Source organism: Spea bombifrons, chromosome 1 (assembly GCF_027358695.1).
Source record: "Spea bombifrons isolate aSpeBom1 chromosome 1, aSpeBom1.2.pri, whole genome shotgun sequence".
NCBI classification, from domain to species: Eukaryota; Metazoa; Chordata; class Amphibia; order Anura; family Pelobatidae; genus Spea; species Spea bombifrons.
Genome location: NC_071087.1, coordinates 153,513,851 through 153,541,540, shown reverse-complemented (window position 1 = coordinate 153,541,540; position 27,690 = coordinate 153,513,851). Strand labels below are relative to the sequence as shown.

General features: G+C 38.6%; 1 protein-coding gene across 1 annotated transcript; it reads left to right on the top strand.

Annotated features, from left to right (window-relative positions):
• On the top strand, positions 1-27,690 carry SLC1A3 (solute carrier family 1 member 3). The gene is made up of 10 exons (XM_053448120.1): positions 1-121; positions 2,960-3,232; positions 6,818-6,955; positions 21,279-21,483; positions 22,318-22,360; positions 22,763-23,055; positions 24,450-24,683; positions 25,350-25,544; positions 26,185-26,319; positions 26,419-27,690. Exons 2-10 carry the CDS (start codon positions 3,052-3,054, stop codon positions 26,621-26,623), a joined length of 1,629 nt encoding a protein of 542 aa, XP_053304095.1. The 5' UTR covers positions 1-121; positions 2,960-3,051; the 3' UTR covers positions 26,624-27,690.

Genomic DNA, 27,690 nt, shown 5'->3' with positions numbered 1-27,690 from the left:
GGGTAAGAGTAAGTCGCAGCTGAAAGCACATGCTCATTCACTCCAGTACAGCGAGCCTGTGAGTGAGTGTGCGTCTGCTGCTCCAAGTCCCGTATCAGAGCCCCGCTTCCATCAAATCAAGGTGAGTGCGATCGCGTTTCCTACGTCTCGTCTTTTAACGCATGTCTGATGGAAGAATTAACTCTCTCGGTAGGAAAGCTACAAACTTCTGTACCTAACCGCAGGAATTTGGAGGATTTAGATCGAGTTTATTAGAAGCGGCGCTCTATGCAATAATAGCGGACCTCTATGCAATAATAGCGGACCTTGGTTTGTTTGTATCTATTAAACTTTATTCGTTCTGTTACTGGTAAAACACATCAGTGGTACTGGAAACGTGTTTTCAATCTGTAAACCTAGAGCATGTTGGATCTGAACAATTAATGTTTTAAATCCGCTACTAATTGTCCAAAAAAAAGAGACTCTGTGTCATGAATGAAAATGCAGTTTAATATATACCTTAAAAGTGGATTAACAAAGTACAGGAGGGAAGTTTATTCCAAAGGAGGAGAAATGTTAGAACAAGAGGTCGTAATCAGAAGTCATAGAGGGTCTGAAGTTTAGATGTAATGTAAGGAAGGTTTACTTTACGGAGAGGGTGGTAGATAAGTGGAACGGCCTCCCAGCAGAAGTAGTACAGGTTAATACAATGAAGGAATTTAAGCACGCATGGGACAGGCATATGGCTATCCTGAATATAATATGAGACCAAATACCTTTTAAGATCCGAGTCTTTATATTAGGGAAAAAACAGGCAGACCAGATGGGGCCGAATGAGTTTTATCTGGAGCCAAATTCTAACTTTCTATATTTCAATGATTGCCGGTAAGATGTAATAATAAGAGCTTGAACCCCTTGTCCAATACGGTACCATTAACATGTATTATGTAATGTGCACATGTGCAAGAACTAGAGATCCTGCTAGTTTGTATAATGAGTTTCCAGGAATTACAAGGTTATTTCAATTGAAGGCTTTATTTATTTTATCATTCGAACTCTCCATAACTAACAACGAGAAATGGCAAAGCGGGGGTATGACCTGCGACGGAGGGGTCTTTTATTTCTCGCTTAACATCTTCGTTGATGAAGAAAGAATGCTCCATACGTCCATATGGTATTCATTGATGCTATTTTTTTAAGCTATATAGTAGTACTCGGATGTTTCACCCTTTATACGCCATGGTGCTGTTTACCATTTTCGACAATGTAGGCTTTAAGTGAAAGGGAAAAAAATTCCATGGTGTTAAGTTTCAAAAGGGGTCAGGAGGAAGCCGGAGACAGAGAATATATTGAGACATCATATGGTTTAATGTAAAGAAATTTGAAACGGTTGAACAGCACTGGTTAGAATTTGCTACGCTTAGCCTATTAGGAAGAGAATACAGGCATTCAGCATTTCTCTGTGAAACATTCAAAGTTTATTTTTTTTATTAACTACTTTTTTAAATGTTTAGATTTTTTTTTAACGATGGGTTAATGTAGAATGACTGTATTGCTCTGTATGATAAAACGTTCACTAGAATTAAGTGATTTTATGCTAGATGTGTTAAATGCAGTTGTATTGTCCCAAAATTGGATTTTAGTGTTTAATTGTCATACTTAAACTGTTTTATATTTGTACTGCCAGAGAAACCTACTGGGGAATCAATCCCACTTTATCCTCCTGCTGAGATCACAAGCAATGTGATTTATTTACTACAATTCTGTCCTTAAAATTTACAACAAAGATGGTCCAAATGTGTTTGGCAACAAATTTTAAAGAGGATTATTAGTCATTGCTAATGAGACCATGTTCTGCAATCTGAAGCTAAAGGTGCACACACACACACACACACATATATATATATATATATATACAGTAAATATATATATATATATATATATATATATATATAGCTATATAGATATATAAATATGATTTAGTGATTTATATAGCACCATCATATTCCGTAGCGCTGTACAATGGGTAAGCAAGACATCACAAGTAGTATATAACTTATACATAACATAAGAATTTTCACTTACAGAAACAAAAGGTAAGGAGGAAAAAATACGCATAGAACCAGACAGATTAAATAATTATTTTTTGTATTTTAATAAGGCTTCCATTTAGGAGATGTGTGATCTGAAATAATCTCCCTTGCTTTATTCCATTCCACATCATTTCCTTTCTTAACAAAGATGTTACTACATAAAAAAAATATATAATTTGGTTATAGTTCTTGGAATTTCGAGACAATAATCAATAACTTTCACCTTGGTATTAACTACATCCATACTGCCCTTGGAATAATTGGTAAAGAACAATGGCACATTCATAATATTTGGAGGATATTAACGTAGTTTAATGATTCGTGATAAAATTGTTCAAAATTTGGTGAAATCTGTCAATAATTATTATAAATGAGAAACAATATGAAGTAGCTATCTATTCTATAATATGATGGCACTTTGTTCGTGAACTAATCATAATATTCTTTGTATTTAATTTTTATTTTTAAATTACCAAAGGTGGTCTCTGTTTAAGTAGGGCTTAGAATTTGAACAAACCAAAACCGAAGATATATTATTATTATTAATATTATTATTAGTAGTAGTAGTAGTAGTAGTAGTAGTAGTCGCAGTATATATATATATATATATATATATATATATAACATACAGGTTAATATACAGTATATAGTTATATAGTCACTTATATTAGAAAAAAATATATATCTTAAGAAATGGTAAGAGTGTGATGCATATAGACTGCGCATCCCATATATTTGATTTTATTAAACATAGTTAAAGTAGGAAAACGTATTTCACTTTAATTTTAAAATCCCTCTTGACTGTTGGATTTGTTGCATTCTATTGAAAGAATCTGATTTGTGGCTCGGTACCCATCATGCCTGAATCCTCCTGTCTTGTGTTACAGGTGAGCGCCAGCCAACCCAGCCTCTTTGATCATCCACTGGAAGTCTTCGAGGTCATTCAGATTGGGGAAGCAGCGGCGTAATCACCGCACAGATGACTAAGAGTAACGGGGAAGACCCACGGTCCGGAAACAGGATGGAACGCTTCCAGCAAGGGGTCCGTCAACGCTCCTTGATGGCAAAGAAAAAGATGCAAAATATTACAAAAGATGATGTCAAACGTTTTTTCAAACGGAATGGATTTGTCCTCTTTACTGTTATTGCTGTCATTGTTGGTAAGTGTTTTTTTTAAGTATTAATTGCTGGTATTTTTCATTAGATTTTATGCATGTAGACATCGAATCGTCTTTACCATAAATTATTATTGATTTACATGGGGCCCTCATATTATGCAGTGCAGTAACAAGCAAGCAAGCAGTGCATCACATAACGATTTGACTTCCAGAAACGAAAGGCGAGGAGGGCCCTGCTCAAATGAGCTTACAATCTACACATGATTATTTATTTGGGAAAATTCCCCTTATAAAACTTTAAAGGTTAATTTCTTACAATAAAGCCAAATCAAACTCTGAAAAAGCTTTTAAGGGATTCTTTTGGAAATTTAAAATTATACGTAAAGAGTCTGGTAAAGTTGGAAACATATTTAAACATAGGGGCTATTGAAGAGGTATGATCAGAAAAAACCCACCATATGATGAATGAACTCTTGTTATATTAAGCTGGAGTGATATTGCGGCCAGAAGTGAGCAAGTAAGGTTCTACAGGATCAAATGACCCCTTAGGTACCTGGAATTGCGATTAATTAGGGCTTTACCCACAAATTAGCAACAATTTAACCTTTTCTTAAGTAGGTGCCCACTATTACACATAGTATCAAGCAACAAAGTTATTGAATATATCCTGGGTTCAGTCCAGTTGGCTGAGAATTGCTAACCGAGGCCACAATTAGTTTTTTTAGGGTTATTCAAATATTTCAGACATTACCAGGACTTTCGCTATTTTTGTAAAATGTTTTTACATGAAAATTCATTTAATAAATCCAATTTTCTCTATTACCCTACCGGTAATTATATTAATATTAGCTACGTCAGTAACATGCATGACATTAAAAGGGTACAAATGCTTTCGCATGCATATTATACATGGGCCATGTACTGTATGTAACTATTATCCATTATGGAACCGTTGGACTGCCATTCAGAATGGTAAACCAAGAGCCATCTCGAGAACGAACAAACACTGGATGTTTTTTAACCCGGTATTTGAGTTCCTGACCACCCAAGAAGAACAGGATGAAAGTGTCCTTCCATCTGAACATTTCTGGACAGCCATCAATTGTGCTACTTATGAAGCTTCCAACTGGTGTCGAGAAAACCTCTCCTTTCCTTCTTTATTAACGGAGGGTATATAATTTATCCTCGTTTCAAAGAGACTTTGATGCCTAATCCCCCCATTTTACTGAGCCCCTTGTTACTTTTTTGAAGTCTCTTTTGCGATTCTGTGAAAATATCCCTTCGGCCGATTGTTTCTTTCAGTGTTTTGCAGTGCATTTTTGCAGAGTTATACGGCTGTGAACTGAAATTCATTAAAAATGCTTCCTGAAGCCACCCCAGGTCAGGTGTATCAATCAATGCATAGTAGGGCAGCTCCAAATTCACAATGTCAAATAAATTATTCCTGCACCGTGCATCTACATAATATAACACAAAGACGGACGCATTTTTCTAGGGTGACACTACTGTTTCTCTGTACAAAACAATCATCGGGTCAGTCTATAGCTCAGGGTTATAAATCTGATTCATAGATTTTTGGTCTTTTTCAAGCTTCAAAGCAATAGTGTTTCGTGGCTCAGAGGTTATCGTATTGCATAAATTATTGCGTAAAGGCATAGCTTTAAGAAACAGCACACGTTTTTTAGAATAATGAGAACTTTTTAACATTTGAAACATTTTATACACTAGTTTTAAAGATAATTTTGTATTGTCCTAAACTGTTACACATAAGAATTAGTCCTTGGAAACTAATCCCCCTAGAATCAGTGGCCAACTCTCTATATTTTGTATTAGTCGTCAACAAAATCAAGGGCAACTTGGGCTGAAATCAGGAAACGCGCCTTGCTAAACTTACCAAAATGTTTGTTAATATCAGTCCCCTTTGACATAGAGTGGAAGCTCTTCCAAAAAATTCTGTGGGTTCAAGTTTTTCCCATAATTCAGTTAAAGCCTGTAGATGTGACACTGAATTCTTTCACAGTACCTGTTGTTGGGATATAGTTCATAAATGTGAGTAAGAACAACCCCCTTAGGCAAAGCACCCACAAGATAACCTATTCTACTACTGTGACCAAGTATGAGGACCTTCATAGGACCATAAATGAACTACAGGGTTGAGCAGGCTATGAAGTTAAATGGCTCAGGAGCATTGGGAATACCTAATTTGATATGCTGCTTGGACCCAGATTCATCACGATACTGCTCTGAACACTTTAAGTCATGTGTGCTACTGTATATATTCAGACCTGGGACAAGTCAAGAAATAACTCACAGGATATAGCTACTGTATTCCCTTCAGTTTCTAGATCATTACGGTGCATATAGTTTATTCTTAAACTCATGCAATTATGTTACTTATGTGTCTGCTTTCATATAGTTACCTTTTAAGACATCACTGACTCCAATATTGTTTAAGTTGACAGACCGTATTTGTTCTGAAAAACCAAAGTTAAATCATGCACAGCTCGTGTTAAGCAGCAACACACAGCCCTCAAGTATCAGGAGCTGGTGGGACATATTTACAAATATAAGCTTTTGTATGATTACCCTTTACTAACATATTGGGACATATAGCCTGAGCAGAAATCCCAGAGCAGTTCCATCAATAGATTAATAAAGAACAGAGCGCAAGAACAATGCCTTAAACCATGCATCACAGAGCCTCTCGAAGGAAGCACTCCCTGCACACACACGTTCAACACAGGAAGTACACATGGAACAAACCATTTGGGACAGGGAAGGGGTGGACTCTATTCTGTTAAATATTACCTATTTATTCCTGTTATTTGACTCATACCCTTAGACACAGGGATTTAACATATTGTTAAAAGAAAATCAGTGAGGAGGGGGATAAATGTGGGGAGGGGGATAAATGAGGGGAGTGACCTGTGATATATAAGGGCTCTTGGTAGCTTTCTCTTTTGTCTTGTAGTATAGATAGCTCTGACTATATAGATACCAAAATGACCCTCTACTATTTTTCTGGTGTCCACATCTGATGTCTCCCTTGTCACTGTCCCTGTTTTCTTGATCTCGTTCCAGTCTCCCTTCTTGCTTTCGTGACGCTTTCCTTCTTAGTTATCCACTTTTTCCTACGTCTCCTCTGTCTACCCTCTTTCTGATCAGTCGCTGATCGAGTTTAATCTGTTGTCTTTTCCTCACTTGTCATATCTTTTAGTCGCTCTTTAGTCCCGTCCCAGCTGACTGTCTACCTTATGTAGACATGCTCATGTTCTGTCTCTTCCTGACACCATACTGTTACTCTCTACCTCCTTCATGTTATGACTTAGTTAATATGATGCCCACGCTTCTTCTTCTAGCTCTTACATCTTCTCAAAATGTTTTTTCTTTAAATTTGCACATTATCCTGTCTCATTTAACAAAGTTTTACATGGAAATTTCTTTATGGAATTGAAGTAGTCTCTTCATAAACATAATGAATGAGTTTAGCCGATCCCAGCCATGGAACACTCTTTGTATACACAGTCAATGATGAAAAGGTATAGTCTACTGTCTATGGTATCTCAGTTAAATGAGTTGTTATTTGTGAAGAGCCGTATAACCCTAACTCCTTGCTGTTCCCATTAGGTATTATACTGGGATTTTCAGTCCGGAAATATCACATGTCGTACCGAGAAATCAAGTACTTCTCCTTCCCTGGGGAGCTTCTGATGAGGATGCTACAGATGCTGGTTCTCCCACTCATTGTATCCAGTTTGGTTACAGGTACAGAAACCCTCTCCCAATCTTCTAAACACCTTGACATTGTATTCAGTGCTTGTGCTTGAAGGCACCTTTGATGTTGTTCACCCTTTTGAAAGTGGAAGAAGAAAATTGGATAATTGAATAATCTTTTCATGTTTCAAAGTCCCTATGAAAATCTCTGCTTGAATAAAGGTGTGTCAACTAGAATTTTAGACATGGAGATTAACATTCCAGACAGATGGATTTGTATTCTGCATGTTAGCAGCCTCCAGGCCTGTGTATACGAATGCTAATATTTAATGTGTTTTTTTTTAAATAGTGTCTTGTGAAATATCAATGATAATGACATGTTATGGTCATTTTAACATCTAGGGTTAGGGTTGTGTTGCTGATAGGACATGTAACGTGCTGCTACAAGCGGTATGTGAGATATATAAACTCACATTAAAGGGGCAAACCTTTATATGTGCTGGTTGGTAAAATGTAAAATGTGCACTCGAAAAGTGGCTGATATGGCAACCTAGATGTAGGGGATCAATACTATTAAAATTGAAAGTTAATTATCATGTGGCTGTAGAACGTATTGAACACGTTCTCTCACACGGCCATTCACTTTCTCTTACTCTCTCTCACGCTCTCCCTATCTTCTCCGCTGACAGCTTCCACTTCCGTGTCTTGCAGCTCTGCTTCTTCTCTATCTTCTTCTTCAGCTTCTTGTTCTTCTGTCTTCTGTCTTACTTCTTCTTCCTTCTTCCCACATCTCCACGGTCGTGACCTCCCATACTGCAAGAATGGTGGAGCTTCCAGTGACATCCTCTCCCTCGATTGGAGGATCAGGGAAGAGGGTGTGGCCGGAAAGCTCCATTTTTAACCAAAGATAACTTCTCATGAACCTCCACAAAAATGACACCCCCTCTCCAATCCAAGAATGTCCCCGGAAGCACCTCTATTTTTGCAGACATTCACCAAGAGATCATGTCTGTGGAGATGTGGAGGAATAAAGAAGAAGGAAGACAGAAGAACATGAAGATGAAGAACAAGAGGATGACGAGGATGCTAGAGTAGAAGCAGATCTGCGAGACATTGAAGTGGTTGGTGGAGAACGTACAGAGCCGTTCAAATTTAAAAGGGCCCCGATTTTCATGCGAAACAAGCTCTGGCATTTAGGGCCATAACTTGAGCGTTTACCGCTTTACACCACTGGGACTAGCAAGCACAACTTTGTGCTATTTTTATTCATTATATAGTAGAGAGCTTTCATCACTTTTTTAATCACTTAATTATCAGCTGCCCAAATAACCACAGTAATTATTTCACCAGCGACAAAAAAATCATTGGATGAAATGAGTGCAGGGGAAAGATTCTGAATAGATGTTCTAGTCTCCCAAGCATCATTGGCAAGAGACTCACTCAGGAATGTGTATTGTCCTACCCTTTTGTCTGTTGGATTTAATAGAACCGGAGTGATTTAAACCATATGAAATGTTTGATACCTCGCCTTTCAGAAGGAAACAGGAAAAATAAAAGACCAACGACATGTTCCTTCCGTCTTTCTAACATTAGAGATCTGTTGATGGTATTATAACTTAAAGATGATGTTCCACTTACACCAAACATTAATTAGAGTATGCAAAGTAAGTAAACCCTAGCAGATCTGTCATTTTATTCTTTCATTGGAAGGTCTAATCACATAAAAAACAGTTTTATATATATAAAAAAAAACCTTCTTAAGTTTATATGGCATTTACACAGTCAAATAATTATTTCAGGAGACAGTTTGGACATTCAGAAGTACGGTACTAGGAATGATGTTTCAAATGAGGTATTTCGTCCGGTTTAAAGTGTTAAATTCAGCCGAGTAGGTGGAACTGCAGCTTTAAGATCCTGTAGCATATACCGGCACTAATGAATTCCAAGTTATAAGACGGAAATGTGGCAGGGGCATGAAACCCAAATGCACAAGAAGGCTACTTGCAAAGTTTGCGCGAGCAGCTAGAAAGAAGGCTCTGGGCAAGGTAAAGTGCGTAAGCGAGTAAGGGAATGAAGGAGTTAGTAAGAGAGTCAGAGGGTAAGGGAGTTAGGGAACGAGGAGTATATATATATATATATTAGAGTGTGTGTTTTTGTGTAAGTGTGTGTGTTAGCATAATCGTGTATGTGTAAGGGTGTGTTAGCATGGGTGTGCATGTATATATACGGTATATATATTAAACTCTGTTACGTGAACTGGAAGTTTATTCTTATAGCCCAAACTGAAAATATTCCCATTTAACCTGGACAGTCTAGCCCCAAAATTGTGTTTTTTTTTGTGACCGTGAAAAAACGACTGGAGAATATATTTACCAAGAATAGTTCAAATAAGGAGTTTTACACCGCATACTTACACAAAACAGTCATCAGGCTATTTTCGAATATGAATGAATGGTGTTTGCATACACAATAGAAGAGATTCATACAGGTGCATAAATGCATGTTAATTTGAAATATTTTGATACTATCTCAAAGTCTGCTGAGAAAGCAACTCAAGGGAATAAGAAGCAAACGGTACCTTACTTATCAGTATTCTTATGTATATAAAACTACTACTAAAACTATATAAACACAATATATTAATTAAAAATGTCACTGACAATGTAATGAAGAATGAACATACACCAGGCCTCGGGAAGACAGACCTCCAGAGATTAATATCATTGAGTAAAGCTTATGCAGTATACCCACTGGCATATTCCATCCTTGGTCGTCAGGACAGAGGGTACAGGGGGGGCAGCAGCCTCCCTGGTGCATAACAGAGGCCCAATAGCCCTACTGGGGAATCAAGCCTCCATTAGTGGCACTGACCAATGGGCAGGTTAAAAAAAACAGCCCATCAGCACTAAGGAGGACCATGCTGAGTCATCGGCTTCCATTGTTTACTTCTGCCTGGTGCCGAAGAGGTGGCTGGTGGAGCTCGCTTGGCTTAGGCCTTCCACTTTCTTCTAGATGATTAACTCCCTGGAGCAGGGTTCTCCTTGCCTCTTGTTTCTAGTCTACTGCTTGTGCATTACCATAACTGGAAACTTTATGGCTCTGGCTATCCAGAGCCTACCCTTGCAAGATGCCACCAGGACTCCCCACTGACATCAGTTGGTGGGCGGTCCCGATTATGTCAGTGGGCGTTCTCAGCGATGTCAGTGGGCATTCCCATCAACATCAGTGGGCGTTCCCATCGGATTCATTGGCGGGTAGTGGGGCATGTCAACAACCTGCGACCCGGTGGATTCAGGTGATGACCCGGAGAACCGCAGAAGCAATGTGTACTTAACAAATATTGCCCAACACGCCTAGTGAAACATGTTGAGAATTGCAATATCATTTACCTTAGTGCTGGGATAGTTGCTGGAAACCAGTTTGCCCTAAATTGACTACATCTTCCGCCCCAGTGTATGGTATATATACACTGCGTACAGCTTGTTTAGAAGCACATTCAGCTCACGGGGAATGAATGTTGGCATCAGATCTGTAACTGCCTATTCAGCAACGTGAGATATGAGCTTGGCTACACTGGCAATGTTTTTCTCCTTTTTTCCTTCCCCTGAAAACCCAAATTAGAGCAGCCAATAGCTCGTTATGTAACAATATTGATATATATTGAATCTGCTTGAATGGCTTTTCTTCCGTTCATGCGGAAATAGCTGGCTGGGGTGTATGAATTACATATTTCTATAGTATTTTTCCATGTATGTGAATGATGAAACTGAAAATTGATGAAAATTCAACAATTTATTTTTTAATCTTTTTTAAGTAGATACAACTTAATCAATGTTTACTAATGGAGAATGGAGATATCCTGCACATTGAGAACGGGGCTGGAGCCCTGGAACATTTGTGTTATGTAAAGAACAAATGTAGTGATTACTGTAAGGCCACCTTATCAATTGGAGTTTGTTCTTCATTTAATTCACCAAAATTTAGGAAATTGTTATCCTCTAGATTGTAAACATGCTTGAACGGGCCCCATCTCACCTTTTTTTCCTTTCTAATTGTTGTGTGATGCCTGACTTGTTATGTCCTGTTACCCCACCACAGAGCGCCGCAGAATATGATGGCTCTACACAAACCAAAGCATAAGAATAACATTAGTTTTGTGCTTATTTCCGTGAGGACCTTGGATGAAGGGGCATATGTACTGACAACCCAAAAGGCGCTGGTTTGGGTTTTTCCCCGTGTTCCGAGGGTACGTGGTAAATCAGGGGGCATCCCGTCCGTGTTATTGCCAAAGCGGCTCGATTTTGCGCTTGCCACTTGGAAACACTCTGCAGGACACTTTTTTATGTAAATAAAATGTCATATAGACCAATACAAGTTACCGTATATTTCTAAAACTGTACAAATCTCCTTTCTAAAATGAAGTCATAGTTATATAAAGTATCTTTTATATTTGCGCTGCAGTATTATGGGGTAGGAGAGTTATTTGCCATTAAATGTAGATTTTTCCCCAAAATATACTATAAACCCAATCCCATAAGTGTGTTGTACAGATGGTCATCAGCAGTAATAAAGGGGCTTTGATCTTAAACTGCCTGCTGCTTTGCTGACCTCGGGTTCATAGGTCACTGGAACAAAGCACACTAAACAAAGGGACATTTATGACCAACTTAAACTGTCCACAGTCAGCTCCATGACCACCTCGATCAGCATTAAAGCTACACGTACATAAACAGCTTTTTAACCCACTGAATGCTGAAGGAATCGCATACAATGGTTGAAATTGAAATAATTATTTTTAAATACCGTAATTTGAAGCTGTTCTGTTTATTAATTTTTATTTTATTAAGTAGTTTGAAAGCAGCTTTATTTTCTATATTCAAAAATATGAAAAAGCTCATTTTATATGGTTTTGCAATAATCAGTTGGTGCCACTAAATGGATTTATAGCAAAATCGATCTTTAATTGGCTTATATAAAACTAAACTCTTTGGTGCTTTTAAAGTTCCAGATTCTTGGGTTATTCTGTGCAAAAATTTGAAGATTTCATGTAGATTAAAAAAAAAATCATGTACAATTTGTGTAAAACGTGTGTTGTCCACAAATATCTATTTTTTTTTAATAGTCAACTAAATTTCACTAAAGAACAATAAAATCCATTAAAACGCAGGAAAAAAATTAGTTCAAATAGCTCAAAATCAAAAATTCCATGACTGTACCATAAAGTAGCCAAATGGGGCAAAGGAAACATATGTAACCTTACATGGTCCATCTAAAGGTGAGACCCTCTGTCCAGTTGCTTCCAACGTGTTTAACTTTGTCTACAAATAATAATTATGCTGGGGGAAGAGTTTTTACTTCTCTAAATGCCTCGGGGGACTCCTCAGTCATTCGAAAAGGAGACAAAATGATTTTATTCATTGTATTAATTGTTTATTGTATTAAAACGTAAACAGTCTGTAGGTTGATCGCTCGGTTTATGCACTTCTAACCCTCTGTTACGCTTAAATAGGGAGCATATGCAAATGAGGGAATCATGTAAAGACTGGCTAAAGAATCAAAAAGTGACGTGGTTTGTCTTATTCTTACACATGTCCATATTGATAATAGTGTATTTCATTTAAAAAAATAAATTGTGTTCTCTACAATGGATAGCTTAGGTCACTATTGACCCACCATAAGCTTAAAGAAGCACCGAAATTAAAATAACAACAACAATGTACAAGCAAGCATTTAAATGTCATACGAAAGGCTGTTTGGAATAGTAATGGCGGCAGCTTGAACGATGTACGTAATGATTGATCAATTATTCTCAAAGGATATGCCCTCCTCACCTGCTGTCTCTGTTATGTTACATACTACTTGTTATGTCCTGTCCACCCATTGTACAGCGCTACGGAACTTGATGGCGCTATATAACAATAAATAATAATTAAAATATGAATCCATACAACTGGATATTACAACCGCATATTCATTGTAAATGTAGTAAACGGTGACATGGAATGTATGATGTCCACGATCCTGTAAACATCGTATAACGTCTAAAGTACAAACTGCGTTCTTAAACCTCCATTGGAATAACTTTGGTTCCTTGACGTTAATATTAACAATTTAGCGGCACTTTAATAGCGTGAAGCAGGGTGCGTGGCAAACATGTTAAATATATATATATGTTACGAAATGAGATAAGCTGGTAGGTGTTACGGTTTAAATGATGTTTAAACAGTGGTTTTGTTGCTACTCCTGACAGTAAATAAAGGCACGTGTATAAGGGAAATCCTCTTAAGCTTCATGCCAGATTTCTTGCCAATATATGAGCTAAGAGCTAAATTACTATCCTCGAGTAAGTGATCCTAAGTAGATTCCTTCCACAGGTTGGCAGCTGAAACATGGAGAGGAGATCACTTTGTCAGCATCCAGATCGCTGGCGCACGTCTGCGGTCCATCAGCTGTCTGTTCGACGGCTTTAGATATATCTCAGTAGAAATATCTTTTAATTCTATGAGAATATAAAAAATTATTTTGGACTCCGGCTTTTTAACCAGACACGAAGGAGAATATTATAAAAAGTCGGATATATTGTTAATTGATACTTTGTCACTCAACGGAAAGCAAAGGGAGCTGGGAAGATTAACCAAACTAACTAAACACCAAAAATATAGAAGGGGAGAAATTCAATCTTAATTTATATTCTGAATACAGACCCATGACAAACAAGCCGTGACTAAATAAAGCCCATTGGTTTTAAATTCCAGTAGACATGTACGTATTGCTTATTTTAATTTGCCATTATATTGGCTCATTAAAGGGACAAATCACTGTCCCTGACAGCCTCACTGAAGTGCTCTGACAATACTTAATTCTCTTAAAATTTGACAAAAACAAATAAATGAAATAAACGCAGCGGTCGCCAATTCTGCAGAATCCCCCCCCCCATGCATTTCCAAAAAGGGACCACTCAGCAATCGTATGCATTAAAGTGTATCTGATGGCTTGGGTGTCCCTTTAAGTGTACTGACCTCTAAACTGTAGAACGTGGTTCCACCAGCATTTCTGGTGAGTATTATGCATTAATAATTAGTATAGCATTTGGAACATTATCCGAATATTACCCATCAGTAGTCTTTTACTGATATTAGATGTCCTCCCATCCACATTTCCTAAAGTTAGCCTTGGCACCTTTTATTGGGCCAAAAAAAGTATCTGTTGCAACTCTGTATTCTCTTGGGCTCAAATGGCTATATCCATTTTTATTATCACATGTTCTAAAGGAAATTCTTGATTGAAATCACTAAATACAAATAGAGAGTGCCCGTAAGTTTAGTTTAGCCTTAAAGATGATACATTTTCTATGTTGGGTTCATAATGGTCTCATCTTCCACTATAGACATCAACCTCTCTTGGACCAGTAAAGTTACATCTATTTTTGCAGTAAAAGTTCTCGTGTTCTTTTTACGAGTTCTAAGGCAGAATGTTGTTCCTACCTTCGAACTCCCCAGGTTTGACCTGGAGTCTCTGGGGGAAGCCCTGCTAACCCAGGTCAGTTTCTCCGTTCTCCGAGCAGGGAAGCGGCACTTGTTTGCTCAGCCTCATGCTTTAGGTGTATAAAAACCTAACGTGCCGCGGTTCTGATCCAGCTGGGAGCCGCACGTTAGTCACTTGGCGGCCGCTGGCCTTAAAGTGCCAGGGCTGCCTATTCATCGGCGGCCCAGCCCTGCTGCGAGGGTTAAAACCAGTTTTTTAATTTCAAGTACAGGCTGCTTTCTGAAAATTCTTGGAAAATTCTTTTTTTTTAGAACAAGCTGAACTTATTTTTAATGCGTGGTGGATCTGTGTTACATGCTAGATCATGTAGACAATATTTCGTCTTGGTGGAGCAAAGAGCTGACATATTTAGATTCAGGTTTTTTTAGAGCTGAGCTTTTCTTGATGTTTTCAGAATGAATTTGCAGAAATGTTCCCAGGATATTCTATACGAGGGTTTTAGCCTGAAGCCGTGTATCACATAAACATTTTTGTAGACGTATTGTCCTTTTAACAACCAAGTATGAAAAGTTCTTTGGGGTGGATGGTTTTCTCTCCAGCATATATTTAAGTATTTCTGATGTTAAAGGGAATATATAAGGATTTTTATTTTAATCCTTTCATATCTGAAAATGCACAATAGCCCATAATAGCATGCGCTTGGTTCATAATCTGAACAAGATTACTATTTACTATTAGTTTATATATCTATCTATCTATCTATATATATATATATATATATATATATATATATATATATATAGATAGATAGATAGATATATAATATTTACCGTATATATGGAATTACACAAAACGTTAATCTTTGTTCTCCCTGAATAAATATGTTACTTTGCAGTATCCTGTGAATAAGGTCATCTCTGATATTTCTATGTAATTAGTGGTAATGGTCGTTGTGTGGGGTACAGATTGAACTGATTGCTTTAATAAAGGTGTACCATTAAGGGGGGGGGGGTAAAAAACACAAGAGATGTCGTGATGTTAGCCATTGGTAATTTACTGGCTTAAAAAAAGGTATTTTCATAAAAAGACTGGTGCTACCTTTGCCTCTTTAAAACGTCATGTGTGCTTGTTTAGGAAGGAAATCCAAGTCGGTAGGAAAATATTGTTTATATATATATATATATATATATATATATATATATATATATATATATACAGTACCATTCAAACATATGGGGGTCACTTAGAGATTTCCTTGTTTTTGAAAGCAGATTTTGTCCATTAAAATAACATGAAATGGATCAGAAACCCAGCGCAGACGGTGTAACGTTGTAAATGACTATTGCAGCTGGAAACAGGTGATTTTTAATGGAATCTCTTCATAGGCGTACAGAGGCCCTTTATCACTCCCATCACTCCTGTGTTCCAATGGCCCTTTATCACTCCCATCACTCCTGTGTTCTGATGGCCCTTTATCACTCCCATCACTCCTGTGTTCCAATGGCCCTTTATCACTCCCATCACTCCTGTGTTCCAATGGCCCTTTATCACTTCCATCACTCCTGTGTTCCAATGGCCCTTTATCACCCCCATCACTCCTGTGTTCCAATGGCCCTTTATCACTCCCATCACTCCTGTGTTCCAATGGCCCTTTATCACTCCCATCACTCCTGTGTTCCAATGGTCCTTTATCACTCCCATCACTCCTGTGTTCCAACGGCACGTTGTGTTCACTGATTCAAGTTTAAGTTTAAAAGGCTAATTGATGGTTAGAAAACCCTTTTCAATTATGTTACAGCTAGAAATGTCCCTGTTTTCTATGAAAGTGACCCCAAACTTTTCAACGTTATATTGATGATAAACAATGCTATAATGATAATTACTCATAGTGCCCAATTGTGATTGTTAATGGTTTTTCTAGTAACATGGTATAGCGAATTGCACCATTCATGACTCTTGAAGTCTCTAGCTAAAGCATCATGTAGTGTAGACATTTGAAGATCTTACACACAGAATAAATGTCTCCGGTTTCCTCATTCACCATCTGGAGGGAGAACCGGTTCCTCTTAAAACTAGGACAAGCTTGAATGGGTCTGGTCACCTTAACCCTGCCGATGCCAGCATACCCGCAGCAACAAGTCTCCACAGAATTAGACCCCACACCCTCTTTGATACACAAAACAATTTACACCAAAAATACACAATATGGAATATCTTTTCATAAGAGTTTTTATTTTTTCCAACCCCTAGGGAAACAATACAAGTGTCATAATATGCTATGGAGCATGAATAGTACTTTGAACATAAAAAAAAAGTATCAATTGGGGGGCGTCCATTGTTCAGGTAATGGTTGTATTTAGTTACAGGAATCCGTGCTGATACATTGTGTGTTCCAGGACTTCCAATTCTTGGCTTAGAGACAGTCGGCTCTTTGTATTCTAAAACCCCAATGAGGTAACCAAAGAAAGCGAACTTCAGCCCGGGTCTGTCAGCTGTTACTAATCACCGCTCCATGGCTTGCTGTGAATCCCCTGCTAGCTTCTCTCTCCTGCTCTGCTAAGCAGAAATAAAGAAGATGAATGACCCTCTAGTTTCCCTTTTAGAAGCGTATTGTTGGCGCATTCCTATACAGCCAGCAATGGAACGGCATAATGCAAAGAGTTAAACTGGTACCTAAACGTCCCGACACCATGATCCCACCCGGAAAAACCTTTTAGGAGAAAAAAAAAAAAAGAGACTCGTCTTAGTGGCATTTTGAACAACAATAGCTTTATCCCCAGCGTTCGATGACAGCATACTGTTAGGAAATGATTAATTTGCAAATAACAACGAGGTATCGCCATCTCACACTGTGCTATTTTGTTTTGCGCCGCTGCTAAAATCAATTCATATATCTGACCATTTCATCGAGGGATCATCACAGCTTGGCTTCGTTACATGTGAAAATATTTGCAGGCTTCACAGAGTATGTCATCACTAATAGGTTGTGGCAGTTGAAGTTTTAATTAAGGATTTGAGGGGAAATAATAAAGAGGAAGTGTCAAGTGGTTCCACCGCTGCCTGACGACGGTGCTTACGCTTGCAGAACGTACATACAGCATATTTTACAACATTATTTTTATCCTCACCCTTTTTTATGAATTAACTGAGAATATTATATATATTAAGTGATTACAATAAGTATAGTAAACTTAGACCATTTTACCTTGAATTTTAACGCATTGTTATTGGGTTATTTTGGGTACAAATTGTTTGATTTGCCTTTTCTGTGGTTTCTTTAGTTCCGATTGATTCCATCTTCGCAGCGTCCATTCCCACTGGAGATGGCATCAAGATGTGACTTCTCTCACAGCTAAATGTCCACCCTACTGTGTATCTCCTCCAATGACCACCAAAACATTGTTTTTCACAAAAGATTTATTTCTTTAAAATATAATCCATCGTATATATACACAATGCGTTGATCATTTACAAAACTATCAGTTAACGGTCAATAGTGTTGCTTTTACCAGGAAAATGGGGTTCTAATAAAGAAGGTACCAGGTCATCTTATTGATGAAGCTATCTGGTCCCATCTGGTCAGGCAGTGATATTCCTGCAGAGTTATCCTTAATGGGAGAAACACCATCAGCCTGTCATACCCCCTGTGAAACATACCGTAAAACAATGAGCATTTTTCCTGCCAACAAATCATTAACGGACCCAAGTTATGTCAATACAGATATTTTCCTAATGGGTCAAAAGTTTCTAACGCTTGAGTTTGCTTAAAGATGCAATAATGCCGTCAACCTCTTTATGGTGGATACCTTCAGAGGAAGGCTGGCTAACATTTCAAACTAACGTCAGAGATGAATGTGGTAGATTTGCATTGTGAGCGGCCCTTTTGTAGAAAGAACAAAACTAATTGAAAAAATATTGCTCCCGTTTGACCTTCGCTCTCATCCCTAGAACTGCTCTTATTAATCTTATGTTAAAAAGAGAATTGTGCGCTCCATAAAATGTCTTATTCAGCTTGATAGCCATGAGATCCGATTCAAAGCAAAGTAAGACCCATTTGGCCCATTTTTCCTGATGTAAAGACTCAAGTCTGAATTAGTCCTTGGTCTTGATTTAGAATAGCTTTATGCCAATCCCATGCATGTTTATTGAATACAGGAGCCATGGGAATGAACTGCGAGTACCAAGGGCTTCTTAGTACATATGCATACTCCCCAGCATTTCCTTTTTGGGGTGGGGCTTAAAGGGGGCGGGGTTACACACTCTGCATGACCCTGCAGCATTGAGCTCTAGGCCACGCAGTACAGACGCTGGGTACTTTGGAGCTCATTTACAAGCAATTAGGCAGTGCGTGTCTTAGACATACACAGGTAAAATCCAATGCCACCTGTGCACAAGCAGTATTTTTATGCCGGGACAGACCAGAATTTTATGGGACAGGACCCCAAAAACAGGACTGTCATGAGAAATTCAGGACTGTTGGCAGGTATGGATATGGATGATGCTCTCAAGAACCATATCTAGAAATAAAATATAAAGTTAATGTAGAGTCAGAAAAAAAAAATTTAGATGTCTGTCTTATCTTAGTACAATGAAAAAACTCATGCAAGTAACTAATTAGTGCATTCCAAATTCTCTCCGTCATGATTAATGGCCAATAAATAATCCTAAGAGAATTCACAAATCAGATGACGACAGACAGGTGACTGGACGCAAAATGAATCGTTAAAAGTATTAAATCCCAACAACAGAAGACGTTGTACTTTTATGCTAAACGTATGATTCTGGTCCACCAACAATGGGGCATCTTATACGTTTCCCGTGTTATTACTATACGTCACAGATGGTGCAAAAGATTCTTTTATTTTATCAATCGGACGGCATCTGTTAGTACGGGGGCGCTTGGGTTGTGAGTAGTCAGTAGATAAACGTGTAAATAAGATGGCGAGTGAAAACTGAATGGTGATTTGGCGTGAACGCTTGATTGAGGAGCAGTAAAGTTAGTTCCGTGTCTTTCACGTGCCCCCGGCCTTTGTGTTTATGTTTTCCTATTTCACAGGGACCTAGCAATGGGATCATTGTTAAAAAGTAGATGTATACGGTCCTTTAATCCCAGTGAAGAGCTCTCGCTCTCCCACATTACCCGTAATGTATTCAACCCCCATGCTTCCCAGTCCCCCCTTCTCGGCCCTTTAATAGGCCCTGGGAAACTCGGTACCAATGGAGACTGGGAAAAAAAGATGCCGCTTGTGTTGCCAGGGAAACTCGAAATGTCGCCTTGGCGATTTGTTTCTCAGCACTCACACACTCAGCCGGTGAAAAGAATGACGTTAGAAAAAAAGAACACGCAGAGAAGAAAAACATCCCTCAATCCCCCCTCTATTCAGAGCCTTTATTTCTCTGGCGCTCAATCATTTTCCTTAAGCGAGTGTGAAACGGCTGCACCGAGCCAACACAAAGTCTTTCCGTGGGTTCCGTAAGAAAACAAAATCCCCGCTGGATCCCGACCAGCAGCGAGCGAACACCAAGTGCGGCCACTCAAGAAGTCGCTGAAAATCCCTCGGAAACTCAATTCGGCCAGAAAAATAAAAACACACTGTCTATATGTCTATATACAAAAAATGTAAACAGCCCTGACACTTTAAAATCTAATTATTTGTTGATTTATATAGCGCCATCGTATTCCGTGGCGGTGTACAACGGTAAAAAACAAGTGTATTTATGGTTGAATTAAAGGAGCCACATAAAAAAAACCCATTTTTTAATTAATCATAAATGTGTTGGTTATTTATAATTAGTGAGCAGATATAAGATCTCTTCCTGCTAGAACTATACATTACCCAGCATGCACCTGGCCACCACTTTCTGATTGGCTGCTCGTTTTTCATCATCGGGTAATGAAAATAGTCAGGAGGATATGGTTTCGATCCGTGCCCTTTCATATAATGGGTTTCTCTCACATAACGGGTTTCCTCACTTTGGATGTTTTTGAATGTTTTGCCCATTTCAGTATAGTAATTTTTGAATTCCATGCATGGAATACGGAACTTAAGACCCACGGATACATTTAGGAACTAGATTGATATTTTTGGGAGTTGGGGGGGGGATGCATCTGTAGATATCAAAATAAAATAGCAGAAAAATATACAGGTGCCAGCATTACAATCTTACATGCCGATTTCACTAAACCGGAGCGAGTCAAGTCGCTTGGAATTGGCGGGTGTTTTTTGTGTTGTTTTTTTTTTTTTTTTCTCCCTATATTTACCATGAAAGATGGGTTCTTTAGTTGATGGTGAAAACTTTTATGGGGTGTGACATAAATTAGCAGGACCTCTCAGTAATGAGGAAGAAGAGGCCATCTAAAGAAGAGACCTCCCGGACCCCGAAAGCTCGTGTAACGTTACAATAAAAAATATCAACTTCGACTAAAGACTCTGTCTTTAATTTCCTAAAACAGTGTGGTTTCAGGGAATACGGTCTGTTATATTGTATGTATAATTATTCACTCACTTGCCCTGAGATCGCCTTCCTATTTGTCACTCCTCCTGATGCTGTTAAAAATGGTTGATGGGGAGGAATAATTAATGAGGTTGCATAAATTATATGCTCCTGATGAGTTGGGAATGTGGAGCAGCCTCGTCTTCATAGCTAAAATGGTAATTTTGACGTCTGAGTCTTTTTTTGCCATTTTTTTGTAATTCCTTGTTGTCTCTTTGGGAGTGAATGTCAATAGTGACCCCAACTTGCCCACAGTGCCCTTAAGGACAGATTTATGTATTTGTGACCGATACATTTAAAGCTTGAATAATTGAATAATTCCATATGACCATTTATCTTTATATCTTACTTTTTGTTACGTAAAGTCTTTACGTGTTTTATTTGATTTCTGCAGGCATGGCTGCTCTTGACAGTAAGGCCTCCGGGAAGATGGGTATAAGGGCCGTAGTATACTACATGACCACAACAGTCATAGCGGTGTTCATTGGAATCATAATCGTCATCATTATCCACCCCGGGAAAGGCACTAAGGAAAAAATGCACAGGGAAGGGAAAATCGAGCCGGTCACAGCTGCTGATGCGTTCATGGACCTGATAAGGTATTCTCTTAGTTCTTATTCTTTCAACCAAAGGGACTTATTCTTTAACCAAATGCTGATCTGCTCCGCTGTAAGAGAAAGTAAGGCTCCTACTTGGAACAGAAAACTTACACGAACCAACATGCCATAATTGTATTACATTCTTCCTCAGCCCAATCCGTGTAAAGCTCTGGGCTCCCAACTTTTTAATATTCCTACTCAAATAGTTCTTAATTATCATACATTCCAAATGTATCATAGCAGCTGCCTTTTTCTAGGCTACAATCATGTAGCAAAAATAGAGGACAGTAGTCGTTTGGAAAACATTGTCCATCTCGACTACCAGTAACACTCTTTTGTGCAATGCTGATGGGTGAAAGCTTGGGGGGGCAATAAACGTCCCATATGGATGGTCAACACGGATATTTCCCCAGGTATTGTAACATTAGGGATTTGGTGAGACTGACAAGGATAAAATATTCCTGGCCGGCCGTTTATAAAGAGTCATTTTTGGAAATGTCTTGAAACCAATGCAGTCTTTCCCAAGCCCTACATCAAGATCAATACTTCTGCTGATCAGCACACTTGGTTTGTTGCTTTGGGGATAATTCCCCTTTTATGGGGCCGTTACCATTCCCGACACACAAACCCATTTCCTCTAAAGATTTAGGATTTCTAGGACTGTCCCCAACGTCCCCTGTGTATGAAAAACTTAAATTCATTGTACGTCAGATTTTGAGTATAAATAATGTACGCCATGGTTTTCTGTTTTCTAATAATAACACGTATGCCGTATATGTTTATTTTTTTGGCTAATGTGGGACTGACACTTTTTTTTCTCTTCTTTTTAAATAGGAATATGTTCCCTCCCAACATGGTGGAAGCCTGCTTTAAACAGGTACGCACGATTTAGTGTAACATGCCCCAATCCCCCCCAATCTCACAGCCAGCCCTTATGCATTGCTTGTCCTGTATCTATCCCTCCATTCTGCTCCATCCATTAGATCAGGCCTGGGACGTTCCCGGGTATGATGATAAAACATTGGCGGATCATGATGGAGAGTAGTCAGAGATATTATTTTGTCTGCGATGCATTCATTGGGACCCTGCCCTGAGCTCCACCGAGGTCCCAAAATTTATACCAGCTATGATAGCTTTCACGTCCATCAAGTACCGTTGTCTTCTGTAATATCTATTTTTAAATACGCACGTCGGAATCATTATTTAACAAAATAATTAGAATAAATGTTGTTATGATTTTTATTATATATGTATTGGTATTTTTGGGGTTTTCATGTAGTTCAAGACGAATTATGAAAAGAAGCTCTTTAGAGTTCCTGTCCCGGAAAATGAATCGCTGGTGTCGTCGGTTTTCAACAATGTATCGGAAGCCATGGAGACTTTGACAAAGATGAGAGAGGAGATTGTCCCAGTACCGGGAGCTGTGAACGGTGTCAATGCCCTGGGGCTTGTGGTCTTCTCCATATGCTTCGGTTTGGTGATTGGAAACATGAAAGAACAAGGAAAAGCTTTAAAAGACTTCTTTGACAGCCTCAATGAGGCAATTATGAGATTGGTCGCTGTGATTATGTGGTAGGTGTCAAGCTATTATTTAAGAAGATCTTTCTTTTTCCCCAAAATCTAACTTTAGGTATTTTAAATAATGAATTCAGTAATACTAAAAACTATGATGTCAACAATTCCATTTAAAGTCATTGCATGTTTGATTGTTATACGTTATAATAGGCACATTGGAGCACACTTGCTCTAAAGACTTTATGACATTCTTCAGCACATGTTTAATTGAATATTAAAACACTTTGTAGCCTGTATAACATTATATGTTGTGTACTGAAGATGTACAAATGGGCCAAGAAACGATTCAGACACATTTTTCGGTTTGTTTTTGGCCCATTCCTTTCCAACAAATTTTGTTCCCTGCTCATTCAGTTTGGCTGAAAATTCTTTTTGATTTTTGATTCAGGAACAAACTTTGTTGCCTGGTGCCCACATTCACTTACACTCTCTCTCACTCACTCTCTCATTCTTGTTCTCTCACACTCTAACTGTTTCCCTACTTTCTCTGCCGACCACTTCCACTTCTGCCCACCACTTCTGCTTCTTCTATCTTCTCCCTTCTCTTCTATCTTCAATCTTTAATCCTTAATCTGGTATCTTCTTTCTTCGTCTGCATCTCCGTGGACATAACCAGGCAGGAACTCCCGCCAAAATGGCGGAGCTGTGGTGACATCGTCCCTGATCCTCCAATTAGAGAAGAGGACATCATGGAAAGCGGCAGCTGAGAGCAATATGGCGGCATTTGTGGTGACGTCCTCTCTCTCCCAATTGGAGGATCAAGAGAGGGCGCCACTGCAAACGCTGCCATTTTGCCCTCAGTTGGCGCTGCCATTTTGGTGGACGTTCACGCCCAGTTATGTCCGTGGAGATGCAGACAAAGAAAGAAGATAGCTGATTAAGGATAAAAGATTGACAATAGACTAAAGAAGAGAAGGGAGCAGACCGAAGATGAAGAAGATGCAGAAGAAGACAGAAGCGGCAGTGGTTGGCAGAAGTGGTAAGCAGAGAAAGTAGGGGAACATTTAGAGAGCATGAGAGAGAGTGAACAAGAATGGGAGTGTGAGAGTCTAAGAGAGTGTTAGTGAATGTGGTCCCTTGAATTTAGAAATATCAGAGCTTTTTTTTGCTTCATTTTCATCCGATTTATGGGAGGTCTGGCCTCGTTTTCAGGGGTTTGCCCAAAATGTTCTTAAAGCCACCAGAGGTGGGGTGTGGATTATACCCAGATCTATTAATGTTAGTTGAACATTCAGAAACTGTTTTATATCCCAGACACCTGTAGGCAGACCCAGCAACACTTCTCTCGTAAGGTTTCTCTTTGCACTTTTGTACTGTTACATGAAGCCATCCATTCTTGGCTGCCAAAAAGTGGAAGGCCCCTAGGTTGACTTTGTCTATGCCTTCTCTAGGTACGCCCCAGTTGGGATCCTGTTCCTCATTGCTGGGAAGATTGCGGAGATGGAAGATATGGGCGTTGTTGGTGGCCAGCTTGGCATGTACACCATTACAGTCATTGTTGGATTGCTTATCCATGCTATCTTTGTCCTGCCACTTCTGTACTTTTTTGTTACCCGTAAGAACCCTTGGGTATTCATCGGGGGTATTATACAAGCCTTAATCACAGCCCTCGGAACTTCCTCAAGGTATGAGCCATTTCCAGAACTCCGCGTATTATTTTATTAGAAGTAACATACAATGACTTCACTCATGTACATGTATAATCTTTTAATTAAAGGAGCAGTACCATAGTAGGTTAAAAACTACACGTAACGGCATTATAACCGCCCTCTTTTATCCTATTAGTGCTAGATTTTATATGCATATTTTTTATTATTGTATGTAACCAGCCTTTGCCACAATACTGTGATGTCACTGAGTGTCATGATGTCATATGCTATACTATGTTAAATTACTTCTTCCTACTCCAATAAATAATCAGGAGATATACACCTAGGAATGGAAGGAATGCACCTCATATTTCATAAATATAATTATGAACAAATAATGTTTGGTGAATAATGTATCTTAAATGGTCATATAGTAGAAAAAAATAACTGGAACAAGTGGCACTTTCACATGTGTATTATGTATATGTACATGCTAATAAATGTGTATTTTTCTTTTTGAAATGTTTTATTTTTATGTATTTACTTTGCTTAATGTTAACAACTAACCTCAAAGTTAAGTGGAGTGCATATTTTTATTTACATGGTTTCCAGCCCAATTGTTTGTTTTTTTTTTGCTTGTTTATTTGCTTATTCTTTTTCTTTATTTGGTAACGTCCAATCTTAATGTATTTTTTATTCCAGCTCTGCTACATTGCCGGTTACATTTAAATGTTTGGAAGAGAATAATGGAGTGGACAAGCGGGTCACAAGATTTGTTCTACCAGTGGGGGCCACGATTAACATGGACGGTACAGCTCTCTATGAAGCTCTGGCTGCTATCTTCATCGCACAAGTCAACAATTATGACCTTAACTTTGGACAGATTATTACAATCAGGTAATAAAGGGATTATATTCTAAAATACATCCCGCCATTTTGATTATATATTCTGAGGATTATTGTGGGGGAGGAAGAGTTGGAAGTTGTCAAGATGATCTAAAGGGAATAAGACAGTGGCAGGTCGTTTGCCCTGTTGACGGTACTGTAATATGATGTCATTTCTCAGAACCGTATCAGTATATGCAATATGATGCCATCTCGCAGGACCACATGAATATTTGTGATATGGTGTTATCCCTCAGAACGGGACGTAGTCTCTAAGAAATACCGATTCACTTCTCAGAGGGGAACCAGAATATGATATCATCTCTCACAGCCACCCAAGGGAACAAAAACAGAAAGAGACATCTGTGCCGTCAGAGGAACGAACAATAGATATTGCTAACACATCACAAAAGTTCCATTATATGTGGGCAATAATTATGAAAGAAAAAAAAACAGCCTTGCCACATATAGTTTTTTTGTACCGCATACTATAACCATTTCCTAAAACGACCAACCGTGGCTTCACCTAAGCCTTTCTAGAGCTGGCCAACAGATTATTATTATTATTATATAAAACAATGGTTTTAATAATTAATAATGGTTTGCAGTTACTCGCTACATTAAGCACTTGTTTTCTCCATTTTATATATAGTATCACTGCCACTGCCGCCAGTATTGGCGCTGCAGGGATCCCTCAAGCTGGACTGGTGACCATGGTCATTGTGTTAACATCCGTGGGGCTGCCTACAGAGGACATCACTCTGATCATTGCCGTCGATTGGTTTTTGTAAGTAAACAATCAATTAGATCGGATCAACCCAAGTCACTTGATCGGTACAAGGGAATCATGTTTGAACTCAAATGAATAATTGTTTTGCTCCTTTAGGGACCGTCTTCGTACCACCACTAATGTTCTGGGAGATTCTCTTGGGGCTGGTATCGTAGAGCACTTATCTAGGCACGAGCTGAAGAGAGGAGATGCTGAGATGGGCAACTCCGTCATCGAGGAGAATGAAATGAAGAAACCTTACCAACTCGTCTCGCAGGAAAACGAAGCAGAGAAACCCGCAGACAGTGAAACCAAGATGTAGACGATTGTAGAGACCTCCCAAACGAAACCGAACCATAATCATTCCATCTCCGTTTTCACTTGTAGCCCACTGCCGCGACGGCAGATACATGAAGAGTGCAGGCGCCTCTACATTCGCCACCCAGACCCCATTCCAATAGCGCTAAGGTGATGAAAAAACATATCCGTATATGTGGTTCTTTTGTTTTTTTGTTTTTTAAGCTGGTGACACTGTAACAGATTGTATTGATTTCACTTGAAGACTAAGAAATGATGACATTTTCCATATTCATAAATAACATTATGTAGTCCATTTAAAAAAAACGGGGACATATCTATTGTTGAGAGAGTTTAAATATTATAATGCTACAGAATATAATATCAATGGCACAGGCAATACAAAAAACAAACAAAAAACGTGTTACATACCCCACTTACACTCAGAAAAATGTGTACAATGTCTAATATTCCCCCCCAAAAAATAAAATGCCAGAAGCCTAATCCATATTGGAGAATTAGAACATGGCTCTTCATTCACGGTGTTATATCCGCCTATATTTAAAATAAAAAGGTTTCTACATAGTGTCATGATCCCAATGACCCTGAGCCTATATCTCTTAGTGGGCTTTAACCCCTTAAGGACAATGGGCGGTCCCTAAACCCATTGAAAACAATGCACGGGGTACATGTACGGGCTTTGTCATTAAGGGGTTAATGTAACGAATATAAATCATGCGGCATTAAGTTTATGTTACGTCATTTACTCAGAAAAGCACAAGCAATCTCCATTCTTATTTGTAACATTTACATGAAAGCAGCTCAGTTTATCGACGATATACAGAGAAAACGGTTCGGAGCGTCTCGACTTCTTTGAACCCAAATGTACCTGGAAGTACACATATTAACTGCTCTGTAAATATAAATACATCTGAGTAAAAGATTTTTTTTTTTTTATCAGAAACGCAGGAATATTTCTGCGTTTTAGAATGTTCTACACGGGCGTTTTAAGAGAGAAGAGAACAGACGTTTTATTTTGCTAATACGAATATAGAAAACAGATTTTATGAAATGTAATTAGAAAATATTTTT